This window comes from Elgaria multicarinata, chromosome 20 (assembly GCF_023053635.1).
Source record: "Elgaria multicarinata webbii isolate HBS135686 ecotype San Diego chromosome 20, rElgMul1.1.pri, whole genome shotgun sequence".
NCBI lineage: Eukaryota > Metazoa > Chordata > Lepidosauria > Squamata > Anguidae > Elgaria > Elgaria multicarinata.
Window position 1 is genome coordinate 13,091,434 of NC_086190.1, and position 23,835 is coordinate 13,115,268.

The following is a 23,835-nucleotide window of genomic DNA, read 5'->3' on the forward strand; positions in this document are numbered from 1 at the left end:
ATGGGGAAAAAAACTGCAAAATCCAGAAAGTCTTGAGAGTTTTTCCACCCCTAAGAGCACCTTGGAATGAATTTTAGATTGATATATAGCCTGCATCCAGAACATTGCTTAAAAACGTGCATCTATACAATTTGTATTATTAAAAAAACGCATTATTAAAAAAAGTGTGTGTTGTGGGGGTGTGTGATATGTTTTCTCTCTCTTTTTAAGCAATGCATATAAGTAACTCCCTTGGGCAGTGGGGGATGGTGGCATCCATTTCAGTGGCTCTGTGATTTGGTGGGTTTTAGTAAGAGCCAGTTAGAACTCCAAAAAAAAAGCTATTCAAGGGGGTGAACCCCGTGGTCTAAAATAGATTCAGAACCTTGGACAGCTCCTTTAGAGTTCTGGTTGGTTCTGGCTACAAGCCATAATGGATTCACAGCTCTGCTGGAATCAGAGACACCAGCTTGTGCTGAGAGGAGCAAGAAGCCTCATCTTGAGTATTGCGTCCAGTTCTGGGCTCCGCATTTCAAGAAGGACGCAGACAAGCTGGAGCGTGTTCAGAGGAGGGCAACCAGGATGATCAGGGGTCTGGAAACAAAGCCCTATGAAGAGAGACTGAAAGAACTGGGCATGTTTAGCCTGGAGAAGAGAAGATTGAGGGGAGAGATGAGAGCACTCTTTAAATACTTCAAAGGTTGTCACGCGGAGGAGGGCCAGGATTTCTTCTCGATCATCCCAGAGTGGAATAATGGGCTCAAGTTAAAGGAAGCCAGATTCCAGCTGGACATCAGGAAAAAACGTCCTGACTGTTAGAGCAGTACGACAATGGAACCAGTGACCTAGGGAGGTGGTGGGCTCTCCCACACTAGAGGCCTTCAAGAAGCAGCTGGACAACCACCTGTCAGGGATGCTTTAAGGTGGATTCCTGCATTGAGCAGGGGGTTGGACTTGATGGCCTTGTAGGCCCCTTCCAACTCTACTATTCTATGATTCTAAGCAAGAGGAAGCCTAGGTTGAATTTGCCAGAAAGAAAGGACCTTGAGGGAAAACCCAGCATCTGGAATGGAGGGGAGGGAAATAGTTTGGTGTCGGAATGCTTAAAACCCCAAAGCCTGGACATTTCACAGGCCTCCTCTACCCCTCGCTTTGCAGCCCAAACCACAAGCCGAAGAGCTGTAAGCCACCGAGAATTTGGCCGGGCTGCTCAGGCCGGACAAGATGGCTCCTTGGTTTGCCACACTTCCAGGTGCTGGTTTAAAGGAACCATTGTCCGCCTTTACCACAGGAATGAGCTCCTGGGAAGACCCTCTTATTTCGGGCTCTTCTGTCCTTCCAGAGTTGAGTGGATTTTAGGCCACAAGGCCTTGGCCTTGGAATGCCATGTTCTCTTCAAAGCTGACTGGAATGTGCATGTACATGTGTGGGGATGGCCTGTTGGCCTTTGCTCAAAAATATTATTTTTTAAGACATGCCTCCCGAATGGAGGGAAAGCAGGCCTGGAAACCGCGCTGCGGAGGCCTCACTCAGAAATGAGGATGCCGGGGTGGGTTAGGATTCGGTGTCCGGCAGAATCCCTCTACCAGCAAGAGTGGCAGCAAGCAAACAATATTCTTTCACATTTCCACACCTTTTAGAGTTCTGACTGGTGCCGTGTCCGGCGAACCAGTGTGGTGTACACCGTGTGGTGTAGTGGCTAAAGGGTCAGACTAGGAGTCGGGAGATCCGGGTTCTAGTCCCCACTCGGCCATGGAATGCCACCGGGGGACTTTGGGACAGTCACAGACTCTCGGCCCGACCCACCTCACAGGGTTGTTGTTGTGAGGATAAAATGGAGAGGAGGAGGATTATGTACGCCGCCTTGGGTTCCTTGCAGGAAAAAAGGCAGGATATAAATGCAAAAATAAATAAATAAACCCGGAGCGGATTCACCGCCCCACTGATTTCTGAGCCACCGGCCTCTACTGATTTAAGAAGAGGCTGGCCGCCATCTGTCAGGACACTAGTTACATTTTGCACTGCAGATCCTGTACCGAGCAGGGGGTAGACCAGATGACCTCCGAGGCCCCTGCTAAGTCTAGGATTCCATGGCTTTCAAAATTGGGAGCCCAGGTCTTGTGTAGCTGGCGTTGCTTTCCTGCTCACTCTGGGCGTTCGCTTTTGGTTGAAACTTGCGCACAGCGGGGGGGGGGGAATTGGCGACCTCGGTACGCATTCGACAACTGGTGTGAGTGGTCAGTTCCATGCCTGCGTATTAATCATCTTATGCGGCAGCAGAATCAATCCAGTGTGCAAATTGTGCACTGGAGTCGTGAAACGGGCTACATGGGCAGTTTTCTTTTAATGGTTTTTTTTTTTTAAAGATGGCATTCAAAAGTTAAAAGGAAGTAGGATGTCAAAGCCATTGTCCATTGAGGGGAGAATTTGGCCGGTCTTGCCAGACTATTGGCGTTCAATCAACCTGTCTCCTACAACAAGAGTGGGCAGCATGTGCCCTCCATGGCCTTGAGTTTAGGGATGTTGCGGGCAGGGCCGGTGCCAGAATATTTTGTGCCCTAGGCAGGTGAGCTGCTTTCACCCACCCACCCCCACCCCAGCATACCTGGGCGCCGGGCGCCATCGCGTCCGCCCAGCCGAAGCGAAGCCAGGATGCTGGGGTGGGGGTGGGCGGCTTCGGAACGGCGCACCCGGCCGGAAGCCGCTCTGGGAGAGCGACGTCCGGGTGGGCCATTCCGAAGCCGCCCGCCTGTCCCCCCACCCCAGCGTTCTGGCTTCGCTTCGGCTGGGCGCCCACCCAGCCGAAGCAAAGCCAGGACGCTGGGATGGGGGTGGGGGGCAGGCGTGGCTTCACTTCGGCTGGGTGGGCGCCCAGCCGAAGCGAAGCCAGGACGCTGGGATGGGTGGGGGCGGGTGTGGCTTCACTTTGGCTGGGTGGGCGCCCAGCCGAAGCGAAGCCAGGACGCTGGGATGGGTGGGGGCGGGTGTGGCTTCACTTCAGCTGGGTGGGCGCCCAGCCGAAGCGAAGCCAGGACGCAGGGGCGGGCAGGCGGCTTCGGAATGGCGCGCCCAGAAGCCGCCCTCTCAGAGCCGTTGTGGGAGAGCGGCTTCCGGGTTCGGCGCCCCCCTTACCCTGGCGCTCTAGGCGGCCTCCTGAGTGGCCTCCGTGGTAGCACCGGCCCTGGTTGCGGGTTCCCTTCTGGGTCTGGGAGTCTGAGGGGCTTCCCAGCGTCCACCCCCTCCTAGACCCAGATCACTGCCGCTCCTTTCACATCTTTCATTTTGCGTAAATGGGGCCTTTTACGCAACATAGGAAATACGCCATGGTTTTCGTCAAGGCCACCAGCTCTTTTTCCAGGCATTTATTTCCCCAGCACGAAAGAGAAGCATTTGATCCGGAAGTGAACAAAACCCGTTCTAGCAGCGTTCACCTCCGTCCGGAGGGCCGGAGTCCTGTCAAGCGAGTGGGTCTTAATTGCTCATTCACGCCCGGAAAGACTTTGCGTCACAAGAGGAATAACTCACACCAGAATGTCGGTGCCGGGAAGACCCATTTCCGTAGAGCTGTGGTGAAGATCGCTGCCACGCTCAGAGGGAATGGGGAAGGCTGAGCAAGGTGGCAGATGTTCTCAGCATCCCTGCTAATCAAAAAGTCCTGGTGCTTCGACCCTGAGGGCCCCGGTTCCACTACACCACTGTCTATATACCCTGCCTGCATCCAGTCTGCCCTGAGGTCTGAGCACCTGACAAGTGGATCATCCCATGCGGTGTCATCAGAGTATCTCCATCTTTTCTTCTCTCATAGGGCGACCATCGATGAGGTGGAAACGGATGTCGTGGAGATTGAAGCCAAGCTCGAAAAGGTAAGCTCTGGACGCTTGCATGCGGAGAGAATTGAGGCGACCTCCGGGTGGGGCTACAACTCCCAGCATTCCTAAATGTTGGCAGTGCTGTCCAGGGCTGACGGGAGTTGGAGTCCGAAACACGTACGTTGCCCACAATCCTCTGGAATGACAATGCCCAAGAGTCGGAAGCATCATGGGTAATTAAAATGGAAGGCTGGCCACCACTAGTAGTCAGCACGTAAGCCTGCCGGGGAAGATAGTAATGTCAGAGGGAGCACCAGCATCCGGCATAATTGGGCAGTTGCCAGGGCTCCATTGTCCTAGCAGGGGCCACACCAGATGCCTACAAGGGTGGTGAGAACCAGCCGCCCAGCTCTTTTTGGAGTGCTACATAGCCATGTAAGCCCACGGGGGCCCGTTGACAGAGGAGGAGGCCTCACCAAAGAGCGCTTTGCCCAGGTTCACCTCAAATCTGGAAGCCGCTTTCGATAGGTCCCAGCAGAAGATGCTTTGTTGGAGGAAGGGGGGGAATGGGACCTCAAAACTGGAGCCATCTTTGCAGAGACGTGGAACGTAAAACATAAGCCTGTTCAGGTGGCCACTTCCTCATCACCAAAGAGGGAGAGGGCTCAGATTTGCATACAATATGCATGCGCGAATGTATGCACAGATTAAAAAATAATATAATCTAAAGAGACACGTGATGCATCTCACTGTAGTGTGGAAGACAGTAACCAGCTGTGTGGAGGGGGGGGGGACCATGGCTGGGAAATCTGGCCCATTTCGGGCCCGCCGAATTTTTGCAGCACCCCAAACTCAGCTCTTATTTGTGAACCGAGTTGGGGATGTGTGTTTGTTCCCGAAATTCGGGAACTTTTTCAGGGGTGGGTGGCTCCCAGCCAAATTACAGCTGCCATTTGCACGAGCGACATAAAATCTTCGCCGCGTTTTGCGCAAATGACAGGTGTGATTTGCACAAATCGCTTTTACACGGATTTAAAAAGTCCCTGGAAATCCATGAGCTGGCCCAAGTCGAAGCAGATCATAAGAACATCAGAAGTGCCCTGCTGGATCAGACCAAGAGTCCATCTAGTCCAGCACTCTGTTCACACAGAAGCCAACCCGCCACAAATGATGTTGCTTTGATATTGAAAGCAACCAGGGGCCAACAAGGCAGGAGATGGTGCAACAGCACCCTCCCGCCCATGTTCCCCAGCAACTGGTGCATGCAGGCTTACTGCCTCGAATACTGGAGGTAGCACACAGCCATCAGGGCTAGTAGCCATGGATAGCCTTCTCCTCCAGGAATTTATCCAACCCCCTTTTAAAGCCATCCAAATGGGTGCCCATCACTATATCTTGTGGTAGTGAGTTCCATAGTTTAACTGTGCACTGTGTGAAGAAGTCCTTCCTTTTGTTTGTCCTGGAGCACCAATCAACTTCACGGGATGACCCCACTTTGTTCTAGTATTTTGAGAGAGGGAGGAAAATGTCTCCCTACCACATTCTTCATACCATGCATAATTTCTCCATACCCATCATCCCCGGTTAGCACCTTGAATGCCTCTAGTGTGGGAGAGATCCCATCTAATTCAGCACTCTGTTCACACAGTGGCCGACCAGCCATCGGCCAGGGATGAACAAGTAGCACATGGTGCAACAGCACCCTCCCACCCATGTTCCCCAGCAACTGGTACACACAGGTTTACTGCCTCAAATACTGGAGATAGCACACAACCATCAGGGCTAGTAGCCATGGATAGCCTTCTCCTCCAGGAATTGATCCAACCCCCTTTTAAAGCCATCCAAATTGGTGGTCATCTCTACATCTGGTGGTAGTGAGTTCCATAGTTTAACTGTGTCGGGCAAGTTCATGGGAAAGCAAGTCCCAGGGGCTGAGCTGACTAAAGCTCAAAGAACGTCAGCCTCTGCACGGATCCTGCAGCATCCCCCAGCGGTGGGCCATCTGCTCTGTCTACTCTCCTTTGATAGCTCTTCAAATAGAGAACTGTAAAATAGGACACAAGAGCACCCTGCTCAGAAGTAAGCCCCACTTAGTTTACTCACAAGTAAGTGTGCCTGGGATTCCAGCCTGAGGCAGTAGCCCAACACATTCTTACAAGTCTGTAAGGAAGGATGCAGGACAATTAAGTCCGGATACGTTTTTATTTAGAATTCGCCCGTTCGGAGCCCCGGACACGAACGGGCGTCTCATGTTCCAGAAAAGCTTGCAAGTTCCCGAACAGGTTTTTTTTTTAAAAAAAAACACACGTGTTTTTGCACTTTGGTCTATGGAGGAGAAGTGTGCTTCTTGCATGCGCACTTTTTACAAGACGTACCGAAATGCACACTTCTTCGGTTCGGGGTGATGGCAGCTCCCGTTGGAGAACGGAACGGAGACGACTCGCTCTCGGAAGTGAAAATCGGAGGATCCGAATGCACTCGGCCCTTGCCGAGTCTCCCGTCCCCGAGTTCCGCTGAAACCTTTGGCACTTGCTTTTGAGTAGACTTGCTTGAGGTCATGCTGCGCGGCTTCTATGCGCTAGCGGGGCCGTGGATCATTCCTCCGAACGTTACACGCCCAGCTGGCCTCAGCCTTGGATGTTGCACATGGATTTCCTAACCATCAGCTAGGTTTCTAATAACATTTTAGGGACACCCCCCGCCCATATGCACGCTTCTCTCCTCCCCCCTCCCTCCAAAACTCCCAGCAAATAACCTACAGCTAGATTCGCTGACTGTGAAGATGAAACTGCACAGCAGAAACTGCCACGTTGCAGAGCGAGCATTCCCTTCCTTTCCTTTCCTTTCCAGTGGCTCGCTCCAAGCACCGCTGGTGTCCATCTGGGTGCCAGATGTGACCGGGAGCTGCATCTGTTTGCTTTCCTTCCCCTGGAATCAGATGCAACAGCGCAAAGGAGTTTTGCCAGCATCAAATTTTCCCCTGGCCGAGGACGGGAAGGCAGGCAAGATGAGACGCGGGGCCCGGTCCGGATATCCTTCCGTGCCAACTCTGACTGATCCGGACTCGGCGGCCTTGGGCACGCCTCTTTGACCTCATGGGGGTCTGCTTTCCCTTTTCCCAATTTTACAGCTCAACTTCCGCAGGAACAGATGTGAGACTAATATCACTTCTGCTGTTCCTCCTTCCTCCTGCGTCAGGCCGACTGCTTGCCTTCAGTGGCCCTGTTCAGAAGACACCTTCAACCATGGCTTGAACCATAGTGGTTATGGCAGAAAGCCAGGCCGTGTTCAGAAGACACCTTCAACCATGGCTTTAACCATAGTGGTTATGGCAGAAAGCCAGGCCGTGTTCAGAAGACACCTTCAACCATGGCTTTAACCATAGTGGTTATGGCAGAAAGCCAGGCCATGTTCAGAAGACACCTTCAACCATGGCTTTAACCATAGTGGTTAAGCCAGAAAGCCAGGCCGTGTTCAGAAGACACCTTCAACCACGGCTTTAACCATGGTGGTTAAGCCAGAAAGCCAGGCCGTGTTCAGAAGACACCTTCAACCATGGCTTTAACCATGGTGGTTAAGCCAGAAAGCCAGCCAGTGTTCAGAAGACACCTTCAACCACGGCTTTAATCACGTTGGTTAAGCCAGAAAGCCAGCCAGTGTTCAGAAGACACCTTCAACCATGGCTTTAACCATGGCAAATAAGTTTTTTTTGCTTTATTCACCATGGCTAAAGCCATGGTTTAACGTGTCTTCTGAACACAGCCCAGCTTTCTAGGGCCATAGCTAGACCTAAGGTTTATCCCTGGATCGTCCAGAGGTCAAACTAGTTCATCTAGGTGACACACAGGGGATCCAGTGCTCAGGCAGGGGCGAACCCTGGATGATCCCAGGATAAACCTTAAGTCTAGCTGTGGCCTAGGTTAACCACCATGGTTAAAGCCATGGTTGAAGGTGTCTTCTGAATGGGGCCAAAGCTTTAAGCTCAAATATACGCGGTTGTTTTGGGTTATTTTGGCCTTAAACCTTTGCCTTCAGCCCTACCTCGTTTTGCCTTTGGCTTCGCCCACTGCTGGAAGGTGTCCCACAGGACCTTCTCTGAAACTGAATTCAGCCCCCGTTTTGACACCCCTGTTCCATGAAGCTTCAAATAAAAAGCAAAGTGGAGCCATCAAGCCTGAAGTCAACACTTCCAGACTTGCTAAGGAGTCTGGAAGTGTTGACTTCAGGCTTGATGGCTCCACTTTGCTTTTTATTTGAAGCTTCATGGCTGAACGGGGACTCGAAACCAGGTATCCAGAGTCCCAATCCAGCACTCTAACCACTACACCACACTTGCTGTCAAGACCCATCCATCCTTGGAATGTGTTTCGCACCTGGCTCTCATTGGTGGGAGTAAATCTGATAACCCGGTGTGGTGTAGTGGCTAAAGTGTTGGACTGGGAGTCGGGAAATCCAGGTTCTAGTCCCCGCTCGGCCATGGAAGCTTACTGGATGACTTTGGGCCAGTCACAGACGTTCAGGCCAGCCTACATCACAGGCTTGTTGTGAGGTTAAAAGAGAGAGGAGGAGGAGGATTATGTATGCTGTTTTGGGTTCCTTGGAGGAAAAAAGGCGGGATATAAATGCAATAATAAATAAATTAGCCTGGTGCAGCTGTGTCCAAATGATCTCCCTCTAGCGGTCAGCAAAACCCGATCTTGGTGAATTTTTCCGAATTCCATCTCGACTTGAAGCTTTGCTTCTCCCCCCCCCCCCCCCGGCAGGAAAATCTGTGTGGATTTCCACATGTAGCTTTCCAAATGTATTCCTTTTTTCATGCTGTCAGGGTTCCTTCTATGCCCTGGTCCCCCTGAGTGACTCTCTGCCTCCTTAAGAATCCCCGTTCCTTCTTTGAACCGCCCAGAGAGCTTCGGCTATTGGGCGGTATAAAAATGTAATAAATAAAATAAATAAATAAATAAAAATTTACCCTTCCCTGTAATGTGGGGTTTAGACTGTACACAAGGTGAGTGACACTCCAGACGTTTTAGGTTTATTATTATTATTATTATTATTATTATTATTATTATTATTATTATTTATTTATATAGCACCATCAATGTACATGGTGCTGTACAGAGTAAAACAGTAAATAGCAAGAGGTGCATGGGGTGCATGGGGGTGGCAAACTTCCACGTCTTCGGAAAGGAGGAAAGGCATCACCAAAGATGAGGGTGAAAGAGGAGGCCTCTTCTCATGGATGCGTTTAACACAACAGTTTACTAGTAAAGTAAAACCAAGGAACTTGCAACTAAAGCTGTTTACTCAATCGAGCTGAGTGGTACAAGAGGCATGAAAAGAAAAGGAAAGTTACAAAAATGAAAGTTCTTTTACCCTAGGCTTCACCTAGGCTTCTTCAAGCTGCATCTTTCTGCTCCTTCCTTCTGTTCTGTTCTTCCTTGGCTCTGGTCTGTCTCTCTCTACTGTTTCAGTCTTGAAGAAATGGAACTTAACTGGAGAAATGCTCTTGCTGTAACCCCGTCTTCGTTCCTTTTCAGCTGGTGAAACTATGCAGCAATATGATCGATGCCGGGAAGGCCTATATCATCACAAACAAACACTTTGTGGGCGGCGTCCGGGACCTATCGCAGCAATGCAAGAAGGACGAAATGATCTCGGTGAGTGAGTGGCGTGGAGTCCCACCAAAAAGCAGGCGCTCAAGAACTCTCTTGAGTGCATGCAGAGTGCCTAGCCGTACTTCGGAGGTGTGATATGGCCTCTCTGCATGGGGGTGGCGAACTTCCACGTCTTCGGAAAGGAGGAAAGGCATCACCAAAGATGAGGGCGAAAGAGGAGGCCGCTTCTCATGGATGCGTATGGAATTGTGGACCAGTGTTTCACTTTCAGGGTGGATTTCCACCAGTAGGCCACGAATGTGCATTAACTAATTAGTGGTGGTGAATTACGTTGTGTGGAGCACGCAGTGGAGGGGCGGACAGCTGTTGGGGACTTGTCTGGACACCCAACTGGGACTGGGGGTGGATGGGAGTCATTTGGACTCCCGGTTGGGCGCCTGCAAAATTTATTTATTTTATTCATTTATTACATTTATCTCCCACTGTTTCTTCCTGCAAGGAATGCAAGGTGGGGTACATAATCATCCGCGTCCTCTCCATTTTATCCTCACAACAACAACAACAACCCTGTGAGGTAGGCTGGGCTGAGAGCCTGTGACTGGCCCAAGGTCACCCAGTGGGTTTCCGTGGCCGAGTGGGGACTAGAACCCGGATCTCCCGACTCCCAGTCCAACACTCTAACTGCTACATCACACTGTCTCCTTCAGTTTGGCAGTTTGCATTGTTTAATATCTACTTCAGTGTTTGCTGGGGATGATGGCTGATGTAGTCCACCAGTGGAGGCTGGTGGCTCCAATTCCGGTAGATTTATTATTTCTTTCTTTTATTCATTTATTACATTTATTTCCCATTTTTTCTTCCTGCAAGGAACGCAAGGTGGGGTACATAACCCTCCTCTCCATTTTATCCCCACAACAACAACCCTGTGAGGTAGGTTGGGCTGAGAGTCTGCGACTGGCCCAAAGTCACCCAGTGGGTTTCCATGGCTGAGCGGGGACTAGAACCCGGATCTCCGGACTCCCAGTCCAACCCTCTAGCCACTACGCCACACTGGCTGCCCCTTTTCTTCTCCCTGTAATTGCATGATAGAGATCTTGGCACGGTGGATGATCGGCTGACTGCTGCTTCCTTTACCTCTGACAGCCTCCTATTGGTTGAGAGGCCACGTGTCGAACATGTGAGCCCAACGCCATTGGCCCAAGCAGAGCCATTTTAATAATTATCATTGCACTGGTAGCTCAAGGAGTGCTTTGTATGCAGAAGCCGGTTCGATCCCCGGCTTCTCCAGGTAGGACAGGGAACAAATCGTGCCCGAGACCTGCTGCTGCCAGTCCGTGTCAACAGTATTGGGCTAGGTAGACCAAGGGTCATTATAAGGCCTCCTTCTATGTTCCTAACATTCAGAGGGACGCTGAAAAGATGTAAATAAAGAGACAAACACTGACATATCAATGTAAGAGCCCTGCTGGATCAGACCAAGGGTCCATCTAGTCCAGCACTTTGTTCATGCAGCGGTCAACCAGCTGTCGGCCAGGGACCCACAATGCAAAATTGTTCTTCCTGAAATTGTGGAGGTGGACGGACCCTGTACCAAAGGAAGTGAGGCAGGTGGCTACCAGGAGCAGGGCCTTCTCTGCTGTGGCACCCCGGCTGTGGAATGCGCTCCCTAAGGAGGTTCGCTTGGCACCTACATTATATGCTTTCAGATGCCAGGTGAAGACCTTTTTATTCTCCCAACATTTTAACAGTCTATAAATACACTTTAACATGGTGTTTTAAATTTGTAATTTTGCATTGCTGCTGTTTTTATCTGGTTGAGCTTTTATATTGTATTTTATGTTATGGTTTTATACTGTTGTTTTATACTATGAATGGTTTTAATTTTTGTGAACCGCCCAGAGAGCTCCGGCTATTGGGCGGTATAGAAATCTAATAAATAAATAAATAAATAAATACCAATCTACAGTACCAAATTGTGCATGTGTGGAGAATGTGGATAGGGAGATATTTTTCTCCTTCTCCCATAAGGGTCTGCTCCTGGTGGTTCCACATAGACCCATCCTCCGATTGGAGCCCACCAGGGGAAGAGCCTTCAGCGTGGTGGCCCCCCCTCCTGTGGAACTCCCTGCCTCTGGAGGTCAACTTAGCATTCCTTTCGGCGCCCCCTGAAAACGTCGTTATTCCAGGAAGCCTTTCCTTAATGACCAGCCACGGTTCACTGTACATGTTGCTTCTTTTAAAATCTATTTTAAAGTGTTTATTATTCTGTTTTTATTTTGTTTTATCTTGTACGCCGCGCTGAAATTTTGAATGGGGAGCGGTATGTCAATATTGTAAAATAAATAAATAAAATAATACTAGCACCCAAAGGAGTCATCATCCCATAAAGCTGTTTGGCAGGACAAATAAAAGGAAGGGCTTCTTCACACAGCGCAGAGTTAAACAATGGAACTCACTGCCACAAGATGTGGTGACGGCCACCCGTTTGGATGGCTTTAAAAGGGGGTTGGATAAATTCCCGGAGGAGAAGGCCATCCATGGCTACTAGCCCTGATGGTTATGTGCCACCTCCAGTATCGGAGGCAGTAAGCCTGTATACACTGGGGAACATGGGTGGGAGAGTTCTGTTGCACCCGTGTCGTGCTTGCGGTTCCCTGGTCCACAGCTGGTTGGACCGTTGGTCTGATCCAGCAGGGCTCTTCTGATGTTCTGATATTCTTTGGATTTTTGCAAAGAAGCCCCCAAATGAATATATTTTTAAAAAAATATATATGTATTTGGATCTGATAACTCCTGTCAAAGCCACACGCACACCCTCGCTAAGCTAAAAATATCTGAGGAGTTTGATGCCTCAAGGAATCGCGTTGTTTTCTGTAAAGCCGGAAAGCCGAGGCGATGCAGCCGAAGTAGGTCAGCGAGCATCCGTTATTTGGGAAGGGGAGGAGAAGCCGTCGCGGGAAAGAGCTGGGCGGGAGCGGAGGCGGCACCTTTGGGAGAGTGATCAAAAGGACTGTGAGGAAGGGAGGGAGTGGTTGAATTCAGAACTGCACCTCCCCAAAAACCCCGCTGGGTTGGTGTCAGTTTCCTTTAAGAAATGGACCAAGGATCCTTTAAGAAATGGACCCAAGGATCTGACTTGATATAAGACGATCCTCGTCTTATAAGACGATCCTTGATCCTCCCAGAGTGCAGGACACGGAATAACGGGCTCAAGTGACAGGAAGCCAGATTCCGGCTGGACATCAGGAAAAACTTCCTGACTGTTAGAGCAGTACAACAATGGAATCAATTGCCTGGGAAGGTGGTGGGCTCTCCCACACTAGAGGCCTTCAAAAGGAAGCTGGACAACCATCTGTCAGGGATGCTTTAAGGTGGATTCCTGCATTAAGCAGGGGGTTAGACTTGATGGCCTTATAGGCCCCTTCCAACTCTGCTATTCTATGATTCTATGATTCTATGAAATAGTCCCAACAGCTTCTCCCTCCCAGGCGCTTTTTTAAATTGCTACTCACTCCTTGCTTCTCTCCCTCCTGCAGGAATGCCTGGACAAGTTTGGAGACAGCCTGCAGGAGATGGTCAACTATCACATGGTAAGCCACAGCCTCCCAGAAATGTCTTGCTGTGCCATTTACTTATGGCATTACTCAAATGTTATTAAATCTCACTTGGATGGGGAATGTTTGAGATCTTTAGGAGGCCCCGAATGCCGTCTCATGCCCGGTTCCTGTTTGGGTTCAAATGCTTGGTCGTAGAACAAGGTTTTTCAAAAAGAGCACGGCGTAGGTACCAGGAGAGCCTCTCTGGAGAGGACATTTCAGATACAGGTGCCACCACTAAGGAGACCTTCTCTTATAGTCACCTGCTCGGTGGGGGACACTAGAAAGAAGGCCTCTGAAGATGACCTTAATATCTGGGCAGGTAGATAATATGGGAGGAGGAGTCACTTCAGGTAATGGGTATAAGGTACAGCTACCTAGATTCCGATGAAATATAAGGAAAAACTTCCCGGTGGTAAGATTTTTACAACAGTGGAACAGTCTATCTATGATGGTTGTGGGTTCTCCATCTCAGAAGGTTTTTTAAGAAGAGGCCCCTCTCCCGGATGGTTTCTCTGGTTTTCCTGCACATTGCAGAGGGTTAGACTAGATGACCCTCGTGGACCCATAATTCTATGATTCTATAACTTGGCTGCAAATTGCGTAGGGCTTTAAAGGTCAAAACCAGCACTTTGACTTGGGCCTAGGAACAGACTGGCAGCCAACGCAGAGGCAGAAATACTGGCATCATATGATCATGTTGGCCAGTCCCAGTGAACTGCCTAAAATAACGCATTTTGAACCCTTAAATACAGTTATGTTGTCACCCGTCCATCTGTAGGGGCGGAGGCTCCATCAGTATTTTGTAGAAACTGCTGACTTCGTGCTTAAGCTGGCCAGGAATCTAGTCTGTAGCTGAATGCCAGACAGAGGGGAGTGGATGGCTCAGAACAGATATAATTCTCTTCGGGGCGGTAACAGGAAAGAAAGACTTTGCTCCCAGTGGTGGCAGGTCAGGGTTGGTGCGGGCCTGCACTTCTCGTCCTTGCTTTGACGTTCCTTAAATCAATCGCAGCCGAGAAAGCTTGGGAGTTGGTCAAATCCTCAGGGCCATAAAATCAAGATCCAGAAGGAAAGGCTAGAATAATTTCCTCCCAAATGGCGTTCAAGAGGTGAAGGGGAAAAGAGGCACCCGGTCTCAGTTTTCCAGGGGCCTCTTTCACATTGATTCATGAGCGGTTCGCGCACAACTGGAAAATATCATCAGAACATCAGAAGAGCCCTGCTGGATCGTCCAGCACTCTGTTCACACACCCCAAGCAGGATATGAGTACGACAGCACCCTCCCACCCATGTTCCCCAGCAACTGGTGTAGATCGGCTTACTGCCTCTGATACTGGAGGTAGGACATAGCCATCAGGGCTAATAGCCATGGATAGCCTTCTCCTCCAGGAATTGATCCAACCCCCTTTTAAAGCCATCCAAATTGGTGGCCTTCACTACATCTTGTGGTAGTGAGTTCCATAGTTTAACTATGTGCTGTGTGAAGAAGACCTTCCTTTTATTTGTCCTGGATCTCCCACCCATCAGCTTCATGGGACGACTCCAGGTTCTAGTATTTTGAGAGGGAGAAAAATGTCTCCCTATCCTCATTCTACACACTATGCATAATTTGTCCACGCCAAAATCTTCATGGGGTTGGGGGGTGGTTTGAGCAAGAGTAAATTTCAGTTTCGGGGTTTTTGTCTTAGGCTCATATCCCAGCGTAACAAGGGAAATCTAAGGGCATGTCTACACCATTGAGGAAAAAGAGGGCAAAAGCACCCCGAAAAGGCTATAAGAAAAAGAGACTACCAGCTCTGGTGCAAAGAAATGTCAAAAGACATTCCTTTATTTTTATCCGAAATATAAACATTTAAAAAAGTTCAAAAAACAAACACCACCTTTCAGCCAAACTTGTATGACCCTCAGCGTTTCGGATCCGGAGATCCTTCGTCAGGAGCTGTACAACGAAATAAATTACTTTTTGTAGTAATTATAAATGTAAAACCTTCTAGAGATTTTTTTTTACAAAACCGCAGTTGTGGTCATTCTGTCTCCATCAGCCATCAAAATGCTGGTTTTTTTTTAAAAAAAACATTGTTAAATGTTTATATTTAAAATAAAAATAAATTCCTTTTGACGTTTCTTAGCACCAGAGCTAGAAGCTTCTTTTTCTTATAGACGGCTTTTAGCCCGTTTTTCCCTGCGGTCTTGGGACCGTCCCGAGACCACAGGAGGTATGGGCGGCCGCCCTGGTTTCATCCCGGCTCCTCACAAATAAACGTGAGGAGCCGGGAACTGGGCATGGGGTACGAAGCTTTTCAGGAACTCCGTGCCCATCGGAAGGGGGAAAGCATTTTTTTTTAAAAAAAACCCTTTTTCATTGGAGCGCTCGTGCTCTCATCTTCAATAAATATAAAAAATGGTGGGTACGATGACCTCCTTCCTCCCGGGACGCTGCGCGCCACGTGTGGGCTGAGGGGGGTGGATCTCACAATCACCATATCGTGAGTTCCTCCCCCTCCCCTCCCCTGGTGTAGACATGCCCTAAGTCTGTGATTCCTTGAACAGAAACCAGGAGAGCTCTCTGCTGATAAGAGCGGACATGGCTTTAAGCGGCTCCCCATTAAGTTCTATACACGAAATACACAGACTTTCAGCAAGGCAGATGGGGTGAGGGTAAAGACAGTGGTGGATGGGGTTAGAAAAACACTGCACATGCTCTTTCTCACCCTTTTTCTCACAACACCGACCATTTGCACACATGCGCGTTAATTAAAAAGCAGGAAGAAAGAGAGAGAGAAGGCAAAGCAGTAAACTGTCAAGCGCACGCATGAGCTAGTCTGCCTGACCATGGAGTGCAGTTGCTAGAGTGCCTTTCCGAAGAATGCTGCGCCATCCTAGCCACCTTGCTCTATGGTTGGGCCTCCAGGTTCACATGTGGAGCGTGTTCAGAGGAGGGCAACGAGAATGATCAGGGGTCTGGAAACAAAGCCCTATGAAGAGAGACTGAAAGAACTGGGCCTGTTTAGCCTGGAGAAGAGAAGATTGAGGGAAGACATAATAGCACTCTCTTCAAATACTTGAAAGGTTGTCACACAGAGGAGGGCCAGGATCTCTTCTTGATCATCTCAGAGTGCAGGACACAGAATAATGGGCTCAAGTGACAGGAAGCCGAATTCCGGCTGGACATCAGGAAAAACTTCCTGACTGTTAGAGCAGTATGACAATGGAATCTGTTAGCTAGGGAGGTTGTGGGCTCTCCCACACTAGAGGCCTTCAAGAGGCAGCTGGACAACCCACTGTCAGGTATGCTTTAAGGTGGAGTCCTGCACTGAGCGGGGGGTTGGACTCGATGGCCTTTTAGGCCCTTTCCAACACTACTATTCTATGATTCTATGATTCTATGTGCTGGGGAGAAGCGTAGTGAGAAACCACCATTCGTGCACGTCAGAGCATCTGGGGGACTGGCTGTGGCGTGAGGCTGCTGAGATGGAGGGGGCGGAGCAGAGGAAGGGTGGGGCAGGCAGTGGAGAGGTGGTGGGCCGGTTTCAAAGGCATACTGGTCCATATCCACCTCTTGAGTTTGAAGTCCGGTGTGGGGCAGAGGAGGGATAGGGTGGGCCAATTTCAAAGGCTTACTGGGCCCCATCTGGCAGCCGTTGTGCTTCCAGTCAGTGTTGACAGTACTGAGCTAGATGGGTCAAGGATCTGACCCAGTATAAGATAGCTTTGCTATGTTTCGTGCTACACCACACTGTCCACCAGGTACACTACAACTAAAGTAGTGCTGTGAAGGCAGGAAAAAACCCAAACATCCCTTGCTAAGCTTCTCTGAAAATGAGAAATAATTTTTATTTTAAAAAAAGAAACCCTTCTGAGCCTTCTTGCCATCCCTTGCAGCTATTCCTTGAATCCTTTCCAAGGAACCACATCTGGGCGTATTTAGCTTGGATTCCAAAACTAGACACCACCTTTAATGAAGAGCGACAGGGACAGCGTGGAAAAAATAAAGTTAACTGGGTCACACACACAAGCGCAGATCCATCTCTCGTGGCCTGAAGTTGTTTTGTCTTGAAAGCTTTTCTGTCTCATCCTGAGGAGCAAAACTTAATATACTTGGAACGTGGGCTGGCATTTGTGGGAATGGAGTGGGGTTTTTTTTTTGAGGGAGAGGAGGGTTTATATGTGTAAACTTGGTTTCCTCAACCTGGTGCCCTCCTGATGTGTTGGAATGCATCTCCCATCATTCCTAGAAAGCGTGGATAATTTACATAGGTACTGGGGCGAAATTGATTTCGGAACCCGCTTCTCGAACCAATCTGCGAATCGAGAGGCAGGATTCGCCCTCCTCCGAAATTTGCGATGGGGTTCTCTGAACAAAACAAGGCCTAGAGAAATGTATTCGGTTGGGGAAAGTCCTCCCTAAATTAGTGAAATTAAGGTGCAACCGTATGCATGTTTAGACAGAAAAAGTCCTACAGCTTCTAGCATTCTCCAACCAGGCTTCAGGGGGTCGCTTCCCTACAAATTTTGCGATTCAGTTCTCGGAACAAAATAATGCATAGAGAAATGTATATAATAAGGAGACGTCTTCCCCAGATTAGTGAAATTAGGGTGCAATCCTATGCAAGTTTAGCATGCCTGGGGTTGTAGGACATTTTTCCTGTCTAAACATGCATAGGATTCCGACTTTAGAGTGTAAATGAAAACAATGTACAAACTGTATGTACAAACAGTACCATGTACATTGATGGTGCTATATAAATAAATAAATAATAATAATAATGTATTCTATTAGGGAAAATCGTTTGCAAAAAAGGCGCCTATTAAAACAAGTTGCGTGCAAAAATTAGCAGAATTCCACACAAAATGTGTATGGCTTTCGTGAGTCCCTGTCCCCCCGTTTTTTTAAAAAAAATTGCAACCCATGTTGATATGGGAGGAAAGGAAGTTAAGATTGGAAATATGAGCAACTGAGAGGAAGCAAACTTGACAGATTTGTCCATCTGTACATTTACGTTATGATTTCTAAATCCCATTATTATGATTTTAATATTCATATCCTGCAAACCTTCAACATCCAGTGCGCCTTATGGTGACTGATGAAAAAAAGATAAGCACAATGTCATCACATCGAAAAACTATACAGACAACCTTCAGAAACTGGGCCTACCGAAATTACATCCACACCCGCATCCCGAAAGCAGCCCCACAAAAAACGTGCTCAATTGTCAGGAAATTCCTCAATCGGTAAAAGACAGCATGACTCGGCAAAATTTGTGATGTCCATCTAGAAAAGCCACCACGAGTGAAATAATAATAATAATAATAATAATAATAATAATAATAATAGAACAGAATGAAAAGGGGAGAGCGTCTATCTAATATCTATCTGCCTATTATCTCTCTATCATTTATCTGTCTGTCTATCATCTATCTATCAATCAATTATCCACCTGTCTATCATGATCTATCTCTTATCTATCAATTATCTATTTGTCTGGCTATTTTCTATTTATCTCTATCTCACAGCTATTTGTCTATCTACCTATTCTCTCTCTCTCTCTCTCTCTCTTTGACTGTAAGTCTATCATGTCTATCATTTATGTCTGTCTATTTTAATCTATCTAACTATTCTATCTATCAATTATCCACCTGTCTATCATCTATCTCTTATCTATCTGCTTGTCTAACTTCTATTTATCTCTATCTCACAGCTGTCTGCCTATCTACATATGCCCTCTCTCTCTGTCTATCATCTATCTATCTATCTATCTATCTATCTATCTATCTATCTTCTATTTATCTGTTTATCTATCTCACAGCTGCCTATGTACCTATTATCTCTCTCTCTCTCTGTCTAACATTTATCTGTCTGTCTATTATCATCTATCTATCTATCAATTATCCGCCTATCATCCATCTATTTCTGATCTATCTCTTATAGAATCATAGAACCATAGAATAGCAGAGTTGGAAGGGGCCTACAAGGCCATCAAGTCCAACCCCCTGCTCAATGCAGGAATCCACCCTAAAGCATCCCTGACAGAAGGTTGTCCAGCTGCCTCTTGAAGGCCTCTAGTGTGGGAATCTTCCTGTCTAACTTCTATTTATCTCTTTCTATCTCACAGCTGTCTGCCTGTCTACCTTTGCCCTTTCTCTCTTTCTCTGTCTATCATCTATCTTCTATCTATCTATCTATCTATCTATCTATCTATCTATCTATCTTTCTTCTATTTATCTGTTTATCTCAGTTATCTGCCTATGTACCTATTATCTCTCTCTCTGTCTATCATTTATCCGTCTGTCTATTATAATCTATCTAATTTATCTATCAATTATCCGCCTATCATCCATCTATCTCTGATCTGCCTGTCTAACTTCTATTTATCTCTCTCTATCTCACAGCTATCTGCCTATCTACCTACCTTTGCCCTCTCTCTCTCTCTCTCTCTCTCACTTTCTCTCATTTATCTGTCTGTCTATCATCTATCTATTGCCTCCTCCCTGTCTTTGCTTGCAACACTCACTCCCGAGGGCTTGTGGAACAGCAAGGGCCTTGGACTCTCAAGCGTGATGCTACATCTCTGGGGAACGTCTGCAGATTGACTCAAACATCCTTTTCTTTCCACCCCCTTTTTTGCTGGGAGTGTGAGGGCGGGGGGGGGGGGCTGGCAAAGGAGGGAGTTATTTTTAGTGGCTTTTCTGCTTCTGCGGCCCTTTTTCTCACACGTGGGTGAGCATGCCGGCTCATTGCTGCACAAAGATGGAGGGAGCCAGGAGGCTTTATGCAGAGTTTCCTTCAGGCCCTCATCCAGCAGGGTACGGAGGACTCTGGAACGAGTTGAAAAGGAGGAAAGAGTGGCTTGCAAAGTTCACTCGGGCATGGTTTGGCCTTTCAATGTAATTGCAAAGAAACATGAACTCTGGGAGGTGAACATCCACCTCTTGTCCAGCTGCAATCCCCCCTTTTTTGTAAGGAAGATAATAAACTTGGCAACATTTTGATGAAGCCCTTAATGCAAGGATGGGGGGAAAGGATAAATTTATTTATTTATTTATTTATTACATTTATATCCTGCCTTTTTTCCTCCAAGGAACCCAAGGCGGCGTACATAATCATCCCCTCCATGTTATCCTCACAACAACCCTGTGAGGTCGGCTGTGACAGGCCCAAAGTCACCCAGTGGGTCTCCATGGCCGAGTGGGGACTAGAACCCGGATCTCCCGACTCCCAGTCCAACTCCTTAGCCACTGCGCCACACTGGCTGTAGTTTAGACAGACAGCTCAGGTGTGGCACATCTTGACTGAATTGTCCCCAATCTTGGAAAAGGTTCTGCAATTTGCACACATTTCCAAGCAATGCGCGCAAATGACAGCCAAATGTGCACAAATTACGTGCATCCAGGCCAAATGCCTGCAATTTGCGCAAATTCAGCCATGATTTGCGCGAGTGGCTCAGAAATTTGCGCAGATCGCAGAACCTTCCCCAAAATTGAGCAAGGGGGGAAAAAAATCAGGGAGCAGCCCCACCGCACAGTTCGCAGATGCAAAGCGGGTTGTCCATGCCACAGAACTCCATTGGGTTAAAAAAAAGTAACAGATTTCCTAGTGATGGACGTTCCTACTCCAAAGAGGGGATGGACCTCTCAAGGCCCCTTGAGATATGGGACTGCCCTCTGTAAAGTAGCAGACATGGCCACCTTAACTGTACTCAGGAAATGAGGCTAGTTAATTCAGGACTCCCACCGACCGAGGGTGAAATTTGGATGCGGGGAGGGGCTATTTCAGAAGCATCCCCTCCTGGCTCAAGAACAAAACCTCCTACCTTCTTGGGAGACAATAACGAGGCCTGCTAAGTAATCCACAAGGCTTTATTCAAGCAATAAACATCTCTTCCCACCTGAAGAGAGTCTAATCTATTGGAACTTTCCCCTAGGCAAACTAAGCGAGACAATTGTCCTTTCAAGAAGAATGGAAAGCCCTTTCCTAAGACGCGTTAACTTCAGAGAGACTAGTTCTGAGGCGGCTTCTGACGGGATGCCAGCCGGGCTGACTTTCTCTCGCCTTCCTTTAGCTCCGCCTGCTTTAGTCTGCGGCGTACTCTAGGATCGGCTAACGTCTCTGTGCTCTCTCCTTTGGAAGAATGTTGGCTTCCCACTGACTGTGTGTTATTTGCCCTTGACGAGATAAGCTCTGGAGGGGGTTCACTCCCAGCTGGTGAAGAACCTGTGAGAGCTTCCTCCCCCACTGGTCCAGGCTGGCCTGTTTCTGGTGCCGACTCTTCTACTTCAGAGTCTGATTCTGATTGATCACCTGAAACACCTTCTTCCAACCCAGGGGCAGCAGGGCCAGATATGACAAGGACAGGCTTCCAGCTCGTGGAGTGGTAGGCCTCTGCAGGTTACACATCAGTAGTCTTTATCTCTACAGGCTGCTGCATTCAGGGTAATGAAGCGGTGCAGCGGCATTAGGGATTACGTCAAGGCGAGAGAGCTCACGTATGCTTCCTAGGGGCCATTAACCATCACGCTGTCTCTCTCTGAGTGGTGGGCTCCCTTTTTGGTTGGCATTGATGCAAAAGGTCAGCACTCTTCCTGACGGAGTCGTTTCCTGAATCGGCACACACACACACACACACACACACACAGAGCTGCCGCTGGTATTTATTTATTTAATTGATGGTATGCCCCATAAAAGAAATTGCTGTAGGCATTCTACAATGCTTTTTTTTTTTTAAAGTGCAACCGAAATCACAATAAAATCAACAATATGAAACGAATAAACATGCCAACACAGCATAAAACATAATATCACATTGCAGGGGTTAGGATAATATAAAACACATTGCAGGGAGTAAGGTAATAAGGCAGAAAAATACGAAGCTATGTAAGGGCGCCATCTTAGGCCTGTTCAGACAGAAAACAGTCCTACAACTCCCAGAATTCCGCAGGCAACATGGCTGACTGGGGCATGCTGGGAGTTGTAGTCCTTTTTTCTGCCTAGATATGCATAGGATTGCACCCTAAATATAGCCTATGACTTAGGGTGACCCTATGAAAAGGAGGACAGAGCTCCTGTATCTTTAACATTTGCATAGAAAAGGGAATTTCAGCAGGCGTCATTTGAATATATGGAGAACCTGGTGAAATTCCCTCTTCATCACAACAATTAAAGCTGCAGGAGCTATACTAGAGTGACCAGATTTGAAAGAGGGCAGGGCACCTGCAGCTTTAACTGTTGCGATGAAGAGGAAATTTCACAAGGTTCCCAATATATTGGTTTCAGACGAATGGCAAAGAGTCGAGTGTGAACTTACACAGCGTCATATGTAGTATCTAGTAGTGTTTGTATAGGGTGACCCTATGAAAAGGAGGACAGGGCACCTGTATCTTTAATTGTTGCATAGAAAAGGGAATTTCAGCAGGTGTCCTTTGTATATATGGAGAACCTGGTGAAATTCCCTCTTCATCACAACAGTTAAAGCTGCAGGAGCTATACTAGAGTGACCAGATTTAAAAGAGGGCAGCTTTAACTGCTGTGGTGAGGAGGAAATTTCACCAGGTTCCCCATATATACAAATGACACCTGCTGAAATTTCCTTTTCAATACAACCGTTAAAGATACAGGAGCCCTGTCCTCCTTTTCATAGGGTCACCCTACTGCGTCTGCAGTCTTAAAGTCTAGAAACTTGACCTCCATTTTGCCTTTACTCTGGCATAAATGTGGCCTTTACAGCCACCATTTACGAAAGGCCGGTGTGTGTGTGTGAATTGCGTCATTTCCAGAGTCTCCACTGATGTGTACAATGGAATCTGTGGACATGGGTGGATGGTACTTGACCCACGAGAGGGTGACTGTCTTGGGGTGGGGGACGATACAGGGGAGTCCATCGGACTCCTGGACCTGGTCAGGCACCCGTGACTTCCGTAGCCCTGCTTTGCAACCGCTAACAAAGTCAGGTTGTTAACTTGAGAAAGAAAAAAAGGAGGAGAAACAGGTTCTCAGGATGAAGAATCTATATTTATTTATTAAAACATTTGTATCCCGCCCAATATCTCTAGGATCATAAAACGAAATTATGCAACCATATAAAACAAATGTACACAGCTAAAAACAAATTAAACCGTTAATCCAGCTAAAATCAATATAGAATTTTAAAGCAGTAAAACCAATTAAAATAGTTAAAACAATGTGCAAGCCAGGTGAATTTAACCATTAAAGGCTTTGTTAAAAAGGCATGCTTTTACTTGTCGCTGGAATAAAGTCAGCGTTGGCACCAGTCGGGCCTCCCAGGGGAGGGCATTCCACAACCGGGGTGCCACAACAGAGAAGGCCCTCTCCCTTGTCCCAACATAGCGAATGTCTTGCGTTGGTGAGACACAGAGGAGGGCTCCTCCAACAGTAGGGTGACCATATGGAAAAGAGGACAAGGCTCCTGTATCTTTAACAGTTGTGTAGAGAAGGGGATTTCAGCAGGAGTCATTTGTATGCATGCAGCACCTGGTGAAATTCCCTCTTCATCACAACAGTTAAAGCTGCAGGAGCCCTGCCCTCTTTTGCATCTGGTCACTCTATCCAACAGATCCCAAGTCTTTATTTCAAAGCCCGACATGTTTCGGCCTGTGTTCTTTCAAAGGCCTCCCTTGGAGTCGCCATTGATTATCATAGGAGACAATCACCTTTGCTAGGAGTATTTCTGCAGCCATCTCTTATCAACCCCTGAGGAAGGTCTTTGAAAGAACACATAGCTTTGAAATAAAGTGTTTTTTGCATCCTGAGAACCTGTTTCTCCCCTTTTTTTCTGTCCTGATAAGATTGCTCGCCCCTTTCGGAGTGGTGGTAGTGTT

General features: G+C 47.9%; 1 protein-coding gene across 1 annotated transcript in view; it reads left to right on the forward strand.

Moving 5' to 3' along the window:
• The window catches only part of ACAP3 (ArfGAP with coiled-coil, ankyrin repeat and PH domains 3), a 164,618-nt gene that overhangs the window by 54,269 nt on the left and 86,514 nt on the right, over positions 1 to 23,835 (forward strand). The window contains exons 2-4 of the mRNA XM_063145057.1: positions 3,785 to 3,842; positions 9,326 to 9,445; positions 12,940 to 12,993. Of these exons, the coding sequence (XP_063001127.1) occupies positions 3,785 to 3,842; positions 9,326 to 9,445; positions 12,940 to 12,993 (232 nt within the window). The remainder of the gene's footprint in view (positions 1 to 3,784; positions 3,843 to 9,325; positions 9,446 to 12,939; positions 12,994 to 23,835) is intronic.